Below are 9,624 nucleotides of genomic sequence, written 5' to 3'. Positions count from 1 at the left end.
CAATGAGAAAATACAGAACTTTTTGATTACAATAAGACCCCCCCAACACCCCCATAATTTAGGGGGTACCAAAGTATTGGGACAATTAAAACTTGTGTAGAAAAGAAGAAATGCTCTTTCCTGTACTCCACCCTAAACTCCCCTCCTCCTCTCACTCACACTACGGCTGGGTCCTAATGCTCTTTCCTGTACTCCACCCTAAACTCCCCTACTCCTCTCACTCACACTACGGCTGGGTCCTAATGCTCTTTCCTGTACTCCACCCTAAACTCCCCCCCTCCTCTCACCCACACTACGGCTGGGTCCCAATGCTCTTTGAACGCTTTCTGCCCTCCTCCCTCACCACTGATCTGTATCTAAAGCCACGGTTTCTCTACCTGTTTTCTGAAGCCAGGCTTCCAGAGGGTCATGTGACTGTGACCCGGCAAGTCCCAYGTAGCTCAGTTGGTAGAGCAAGGCACTGGCAGCGCCAGGGTGGTGGGTTCGATTCACCAGGGGGGACCAGTACGGAAAACATATACAAATGTATGCACTCACTACAGTCGCTTTGGATAAGAGCCTCTGCTAAATGACCCAAAACAATTAAATAGACTCATGTTTGGGATCAAAACCAGCAGGCTAGGAAAGTGTGTTTTGAATGCTCTGTCATGGCACACAGACACATGGGCGCTGTTTTAATGGTGTGTGTTAGTACTCACCCCTCAGCCTGTCCAATCCCTCTGTTCTCTACCTTCGTTTCCCCCTCCTTGATCATGGAGCTCAGGATCACCTGCAACAAGACACACAGCGGAAAATATGGCAGATTTCTGTGCTGTGGAAAGTATGCCTGGTGAGTCTCCCTCCTGGAGACAACATCACGCTGTGTGGTGAGTGGTCTGGGACAGGGAATCAGCTGGTCTTTAGCTGGCATGGGAAACAGGTCAGTTGATGTAGTTTGGAAGAGCTACTGTATGGTCAATGTGAGAGTGCGTGTGAGTGTGTGTACCTCGTGTTCAGGAGATAGCTGTTCCATGTCCGTCCTCAGACACCTCAGGCCAGGCAGGAAGTGATTCACCATAAGCTCCTCTGAGATGACTGGAACAGGAAGTCAAGGAGAGGACAACCAAACACTAACACAGAGTTGAACAAAACTTACCAGACATCTAAATACTAACGCAGGGGTTTAACAACACATATTGGACAACCAAACACTAACAGAGTTTAAATAAATGTTTCACTGGACAACTGAAGACTAACACAGAGTTTAACTACACTAATATTGGACAACCAGACACCAACACAGTTTTAAAATACCTACTGACCAACTGAACACTGAGTACACAGAGTTTAACAACAGTCAACACTTGACAACCAAACACAAGTAGGTAAGATTAGTGAGGATGGTACATGACTACATTACCCAGAGGGCCACAGTACTTCGAATGGCTCGTCGCAAGCTGATGATGTCACAGCCCCAGGCTTTGATAATGAGCGATCTGTCAGGGGTTTAGCCACTGTGACCAAAGCTACATGAGACCCTCAGTATAGCCTGCTATAAATCACACAGTACCAAGCCTCAGCCAGCTGGGTGGGTGGTGGGTATGTGATGGGTGGGTGGTGGTGGGTGTATGAAGGTCACCAGGTGGTGGGTATGTGATGGTATGGGTGTATGAAGGTCGCCAAAGAGGAGGTTAGGGAGGTCTCTGAGCTATGCCCTTGTGGAACCACACCATTTTGGGAACACATTCAGGGAAGAACGTGCATGCATGCCCACGCACTGAGCACTATGCTGGGAACTCTGACCAAAGGCTTGGAGGCAGCTCTCCCTCTCTCATTTTCTCTCCTGGCTTCTCCCTCTCGCTCTCTCTCTCAGGCGGGCTGTGGTCTCTTTCTCTCTCCCTCGCGCTCCTTCTCTCTGTGGCCTGTGGTCTCTTTCTCTCTCCCTCGCGCTCCTTCTCTCTGTGACCTGTGGTCTCTTTCTCTCTCCCTCGCGCTCCTTCTCTCTGTGGCCTGTGGTCTCTTTCTCTCTCCCTCGCGCTCCTTCTCTCTGTGGCCTGTGGTCTCTTTCTCTCCCTCGCGCTCCTTCTCTCTGGAAGGGATAGGCAACCACTGCACAAACCACACACACACCTCTGTCACACATATACAAAGATCAAAGCTGATGCCAAAGACCAAAGACCTTTTAGATAAAATGGTTGACATCAGCTAAAACAGTTTGAAGGCACACAAACATACAGCTATAATAGAACATTAATTCAGTATATATATATATATATATATATATAACAAAACAGGGCAGGGCAAGTTAAGCCCAGAACCACAAATAGTGAACTTTTAACCCCCTGTCCCATAGGACCCACTGACTACAGTAACCTAGCGCTGGCCACAGTAACCTAGGCTGGCCACAGTAACCTAGTGCTGACCCACAGTAACCTAGGGCTGGCCACATAACCTAGGCTGGCCAAGTTACTCAACTTGGTACATGTAGCGTTTGCCTCACCGATGAACAAAGGGTGAGCTAAGTGTTGAACACACCGTAGCAGGACACCACACACACACACACACACACACACACACACACACACACACACACACACACAGCCCACACACACACTTGGTGGTACAGACAGAGGTGAAGGACACAGCAGCATGAGAGAGCGCTGTAGCCTCAAACAAGCTGAGTAGCGATGTCTATCCTCTTCCTCTCTGTAGCCTGAGCGTTTGTTATTCAACGCCAGCTTGTGGGGTGGGGGAGCACAACTGAATAAAGAAAAAACACACTATTACTTTCTGTGTGTGTGTGTGAGCCCCTTTTTATGTGTGTGCTTTGCATTAGTGTGTGCAGTACTGACACTGCGTCTCTGAAGCGTGGCTCAGTGTTGGGTCCGACCCGGCCAAAGGTCCTGATGATCTCCATGTGTAGAGAGTGTTGGTCCTGGTACGTGGGTCCTCCAGGAACGACGCTAGCTGCATCTTCACACGCTCCAACAGCTGGGACAACGCACGCACACACATTAATATACACAGTCATATACACACCGCATTAATATATATACACACATACATATATAATTATATATAATATATATGCATATGTACATACGTATTATATATATATATAGCATATTACAATACGTATATATATATATATCAGCACACATTATCGTATGTATATATACATATATATATATATTATCTGTGTATATATGTGTATATGTATGTCATATATATATATATATAATACACAGTCCTATATATATAGTATGTATATATATGTATATATACAGCATATAATTCAATATGTATATAACACATTTATTATATCGTTATATATATACACTACATTATACTATATGATATATTTATATATATAATATACACATGTATATATATGTGTATTATATATTACAACAGTATATATATACATACACACACATATACAACAAGTCATATTATATATTACATATAAACAACACATGTAATAACATACACATCAGTCATATATATGCATATATACATATATATACCATATATAATCTATAATGTATAGTGTATAGTGTAATAATACACATATATATATAACACATATATAATGTATTGTATATATACATATATATATAGTATGTGTATAGTATAATACAATTGTATATGTATATAACTATATATATATGACTGTGGTATTATATGTGTATATATATATAATATATAGGTATTAGGTATGATACATACGCACATATTATACACCAGTCATATATATACTATGATGTAATATATAGATATACAACATATATATGTTATAAATACACATATGTTTAGTATATAACACACTAACATATCATATGTTACATATATGATCATAGGGTAATTAATATATTACATATATATGTATATATAATATATGATATAAAGTATTACATACACACATGTATAATATAAATATGTATAATACACTATATATACTATACCAATCGCATATTATATTTATAAATACATAATATATATATATATACACGGCAACACAGTGTAGTGTATATATTACACGACACACATTCAGATACATCCTATATATACACACCACCACACACCAGTCTTATACAATTAATACTATATATCACACACACAGTCATATATCACAACAGCTCATATACTACACACACACACACAGTCAAATCATACACAGAACAGGTCATGATATATATATATACAGCACCCAGTCATTTATACACACACACACATAATATACAACAGCACAGTAGAAGTCGGAAGTTTACATACACAGGTTGGAGTCATTAAAACTCGTTTTTCAACGACTCCACAAATTTCTTGTTAACAAACTATAGTTTTCTATAATCTACTTTGTGCATGACACAATTAATTTTTCAAACAATTGTTTACAGACCGATTATTTCACTGTATCACAATTCCAGGGGGTCAGAAGTTTACATACACTAAGTTGACTGTGCCTTTAAACAGCTTAGAAAATTCCAGAAAATGATGTCATGGCATTAGAAGCTTATGATAGGCTAATTGACATMATTTTAGTCAATTGGAGGTATACCTGTGGATGCATTTCAAGGCCTACCTTCAAACTCAGTGCCTCTGCTTGACATCATGGGAAAATCAAAAGAAATCAGCCAAGACTTCAATTTCTTTTTTTGACCTCCACAAGTCTGGTTCATCATTGGAAGCCATTTCCAAACGCCTGAAGGTACCACGTTCATCTGTACAAACAATAGTACGCAAGTATAAACACCATGGGRCCACGCAGCCACCTTACTGCTCAGGAAGGAGACGCGTTCTGTCTCCTAGATATGAACGTACTTTGGTGCGAAAAGTGCAAAATCAATCCCAAACAGCAGCAAAGGACCTTGTGAAGACGCTGGAGGAAACCGGTACAAAAGTCTCTATATCCACAGTTAAACAAGTCCTATATCGACGTAACCTGAAAGGCCGCTCAGCAAGGAAAAAGCCACTGCTCCAAAACCGCCATAAAAATGCCAGACTACGGTTTGCAACTGCACATGGGGACAAAGATCGTACTTTTTGGAGAAATGTCCTCTGGTCTGATGAAACAAAAATAGAACTGTTTGGCCATAATGACCATCGTTATGTTTGGAGGAAAAAGGGGGATGCTTGCCAGCCCGAAGAACACCATCCCAACCGTGAAGCACGGGGGTGGCATTATCATGTTGTGGGGGTGCTTTGCTGCAGCAGGGACTGGTGCACTTCACAAAATAGATGGCATCATGAGGGAGGAAAATGATGTGTATACATTGAAGCAACATCTCAAGACATCAGTCAGGAATTTAAAGCTTGTCCGCAAATGGGTCTTCCAACTGGACAATGACCCCAAGCATACTTCCAAAGTTGTGGCAAAATGGCTTAAGGAAAACAAAGTCAAGGTATTGGAGTGGCCATCTCAAAGCCCTGACCTCAATCCTATTGAACATTTGTGGGCAGAACTGAAAAAGCGTGTACGAGCAAGGAGGCTTACACACCTGACTCAGTTACACCAGCTCTGTCAGGAGGAATGTGCCAAAATTCACCCAACGTATTGTGGGAAGCTTGTGGAAGGCTACCCGAAACACTTGACCCAAGTTAAACAATTTAAAGGCAATGCTACCAAATACTAAGTGCGTGTACAGTCGTGGCCAAAAGTTTTGAGAATGACAAATATTAATTTCCACAAAGTTTGTTGCTTCAGTGTCTTTAGATATTTTTGTCAGATGTTACTATGGAATACTGAAGTATAATTACAAAYATTTCATCAGTGTCAAAGGCTTTTATTGACAATTACATGTAGTTGATGCAAAGAGTCAATATTTGCAGTGTTGACCCTTCCTTTTCAAGAACTCTGCAATCCGCCCTGGCATGCTGTCAATTAACATCTGGGCCACATCCTGACTCATGGCAGGCCATTCTTGCATAATCAATGCTTGGAGTTTGTCAGAATTTGTGGGTTTTTGTTTGTCCACCCGCCACTTGAGGATTGACCACAAGTTCTCAATGGGATTAAGGTCTGGGCAGTTTCCTCGCCATGGACCCAAAATATCAATGTTTTGTTCCCCAAGCCACTTAGTTATCACTTTTGCCTTATGGCAAGGTGCTCCATCATGCTGGAAAAGGCATTGTTCGTCACCAAACGGTTCCTGGATGGTTGGGAGAAGTTGCTCTTGGAGGATGTGTTGGTACCATTCTTTAATCATGGCTGTGTTCTTAGGCAAAATTGTGAGTGAGCCCACTCCCTTGGCTGAGAAGCAACCCCACACATGAATGGCCTCAGGATGCTTTACTGTCGGCATCACACAGGACTGATGGTAGCGCTCACCTTGTCTTCTCCGGACAAGCGTTTTTCCGGATGCCCCAAACAATCGGAAAGGGGATTCATCAGAGAAAATGACTTTACCCCAGTCCTCAGCAGCCCAATCCCTGTATCTTTTCCAGAATATCAGTCTGTCCCTGATGTTTTTCCTGGAGAGAAGTGGCTTCTTTGCTGCCCTTCTTGACACCAGGCCATCCTCCAAAAGTCTTCGCCTCACTGTGCTTGCAGATGCACTCACATCTGCCTGCTGCCATTCCTGAGCAAGCTCTGTACTGGTGGTGCCCTGATCCCGCAGCTGAATCAACTTTAGGAGACGGTCCTGGCGCTTGCTGGACTTTCTTTTGGGCGCCGAAGCCTTCTTCACAACAATTGACCGCTGTCCTTGGAATTTCTTGATGATCCGATAAATGGTTGATTAGGTGCAATCTTACTGGCAGCAAGTATCCTTGCCTGTGAAGCACTTTTTGTGGCAAAGCAATGAATAACGGCACGTGTTTCCTTGCGGTAACCATGGTTGAACAGAGGAAGAACAATGATTCCAAGCACCACCCTCCTTTTGAAAGCTTACTAGAGCGTTGGGCTAGTAAACGAAAGGTTGCAAGTTCAAATCCCCGAGTTGACAAGGGTACAATTCTGTCGGCTCTGCCCCTGAACAAGGCCAAGTTAACCCACTGTTCCTATGCCATGATTGAAAAAATAATTTGTTTCTTAACTGACTTGCTAGTTAAATAATGTAAAAGAATATATAATTTTTTTTTACAATTTTAATTCGAACTCAATCACGCCTGATGGATCCTCCACCAGTTGTCCTTCGTCAACATCACACTGTGTTAACGAGAAGAATCACTGACCATGAAATGTCAGCTGTCCTTTTGTGGCAGGGCTGACAATGCAGCTGGAAATGTTTTGGGGGATTCAGTTCATTTGCAATGGCAAAGAGGGACATTTGCATTAATTTGCAATCATCCTGATCACTCTTCATAACATTCTGGAGTATATGCAAATTGCCATCATACAAACTGAGGCAGCAGACTTTGTGAAAATTAATATTCGTGTCATTCTCAAAACATTTGGCCACGACTGTATGTAAACTTCTGACCCACTGGGAATGTGATGAAAGAAATAAAAGCTGAAATAAATCATTCTCTACTATTATTCTGACATTTCACATTCTTAAAATAAAGTGGTGATCCTAACTGACCTAAAACAGGGAGTTTTTACTAGGATTAAATATTGAAATATTGAGTTGAGATGTATTTGGTTAAGGTGTATGTAAACTTCCGACTTCAACTGTATACACACACACACACGTGTTCATGCATGTGTGTAGTATGTACATGTATATTTGTTTGTAAATATTGACATTGGTACCTCTTTGTGTGTGACTGTCTCCATGATGGTACCAAAGGCAGGGATAGTAGATATCCTAACTGAACTGTAAACCAGACAGGCGTTTCAATAGAGACAGGTCTCTGCTTTATAAACATTACAAGGTGCAGCTCTGACAATAACAATATAAAACTGACCAACACCAACCAAGAGAGAGAGGAAGAGGTTAGGATGGAAAGGAAGAGGTTAGGATGGAGAGAGGAAGAGGTTAGGATGGAGAGAGGAAGAGGTTAGGAGGGTGGAAGAGGTTAGGAGGGTGAGAGGGAGGGAGGAATAGGTTATGAGGGTGGGAGTGAGGGAGGAAGGAAGAGGTAGGGAGGAAAAGGTTAGGAGGGAGGAAAAGGTTAGGAGTGAGGAAAAGGTTATGGGGGGAGGAAAAGGTTAGGAGGGAGGGAGGAAGAGGGAGAGATTAGGATGGAGGGAGGGAGAGGTTAGGAGGGTGGAAGAGGTTAGGAGGGTGAGAGGGAGGGAGGAATAGGTTATGAGGGTGGGAGTGAGGGAGGAAGGAAGAGGTTACGATGGAGGAAGAGGTTACGAGGGAGAGGAAGAGGTTAGGAGGGAGAGAGAGGTGAAGACAATCAGGAGGGTTGGAGGCTTGGGGGAGGGATCTGCTAAAAGGTGGGTGAGGAGGAGGAAAGGGGGTAAGAAATTACAGCTGAGCATAATGGGATACCTCGAAATGCAGCCAATCAGAGAACGAGTTGAGTTAGTGTTGCAGACTGATGATTCGATGAACATGATTGGGTAGTTACTAGACAGTTATGCCAGAAAGGACAAAATCACCTATATCTTCAGTACATTAGATATTTGGTATTAATTGACTATAGTTAAGGTTTGGGTTTATGAAATGGTTTAGGTTAGAGGTAAGAATTTGGGTTAGTGTTTAAAATCACATTTTATATTTAGAACGCATCATACTTCCGTCCTTTCAAGCACGGTTATATAGTGACGACCTGGTTGTTGGTTAGTGACGCAGGCTGGTGACCCAATAATAACGTGTGATGGGTAATGTCGCACACTGATGACGCGTGGTGTTAGTGACAGTCAACATTAACGACACAGAACCGGTCGACCGCACCTCAACCTCTACAGGAAGAAACCCCAAAGAAGAGTTTTTTTTTTACCCAGAGTCAGACAGACTTGAAACCATCTGAGAGAGCAAAGAAAATATACATTTTTAGAGAGAGCACCTACTTTGTACTGGATTCATGCTGTAATGGCTCAGTGTCTCTATTCCTGAGTTGGAGACACAATTTAGTTCACGTTATTTACCTTTGAGCCGTATTTGTTTCGCATTCTGCGCTCTCTGATTGTCTGCCCCAATCAAATCAACTATTAAACAAATCAAAATCTCCCGATGATGTGGGGTTCTTCCTGCGAGGTGGAGGTAGGGTCAAGGTGGCCAGACGAGGCAGCAGKGGGACACTTACATTTCAGGGTCGCTGGAGAGAGTGATGAGAGCGGGCACCACCCTCTGAGCCACCAGCGTCTCATTCACCCCCTTCACCAGCAGCTGATTGGACAACACAGCCGAAAGGTCACAGTGATGTCACAGCCCAGGGCATGGACAGAGCCAGCAGTGTCATGGCAACACGCCGAACGAGAGGAAAAAGACAAACGGAAAGAAAGTGATAAACAACAACAAGAAGTAGCAGCACACACACTATGAGACGGTGGGAGGGGGGTGTCTATACCACTATGACAGTGAAGGGGGGAGAGGGGTGTCTACACCACTATGAGCACAGGAGACGGACACGCCACGGAGACGACGGGGACGCGCACGGAGACGGACACACGCGCACGGAGAGCGGACACACACGCGCACAGGAGACGGACACACGCGCACACATAGGCAGACACGCACGGAGACGGACAGACAGGCACGCGGGCGGGCAGACAGACAGGCGACAGGCACGCGGACAGACAGACAGACG

General features: G+C 43.3%; 1 protein-coding gene across 1 annotated transcript in view; it reads right to left on the bottom strand.

Moving 5' to 3' along the window:
* LOC112080812 (RAB11-binding protein RELCH homolog) overlaps positions 1 to 9,624 on the bottom strand; it is a 103,433-nt gene that overhangs the window by 20,860 nt on the left and 72,949 nt on the right. Inside the window, 8 exon segments of the mRNA XM_070442721.1 lie at positions 699 to 769; positions 986 to 1,074; positions 2,623 to 2,707; positions 2,709 to 2,739; positions 2,832 to 2,922; positions 2,925 to 2,970; positions 7,673 to 7,736; positions 9,121 to 9,234. Of these exon segments, the coding sequence (XP_070298822.1) occupies positions 699 to 769; positions 986 to 1,074; positions 2,623 to 2,707; positions 2,709 to 2,739; positions 2,832 to 2,922; positions 2,925 to 2,970; positions 7,673 to 7,736; positions 9,121 to 9,234 (591 nt within the window).

The sequence above is a fragment of the Salvelinus sp. IW2-2015 genome, unplaced genomic scaffold (assembly GCF_002910315.2).
Source record: "Salvelinus sp. IW2-2015 unplaced genomic scaffold, ASM291031v2 Un_scaffold16518, whole genome shotgun sequence".
Classification (NCBI taxonomy): Eukaryota; Metazoa; Chordata; class Actinopteri; order Salmoniformes; family Salmonidae; genus Salvelinus; species Salvelinus sp. IW2-2015.
Note: the sequence above shows the minus strand (reverse complement) of the source record. Positions and strands in the feature narration are given on the sequence as shown.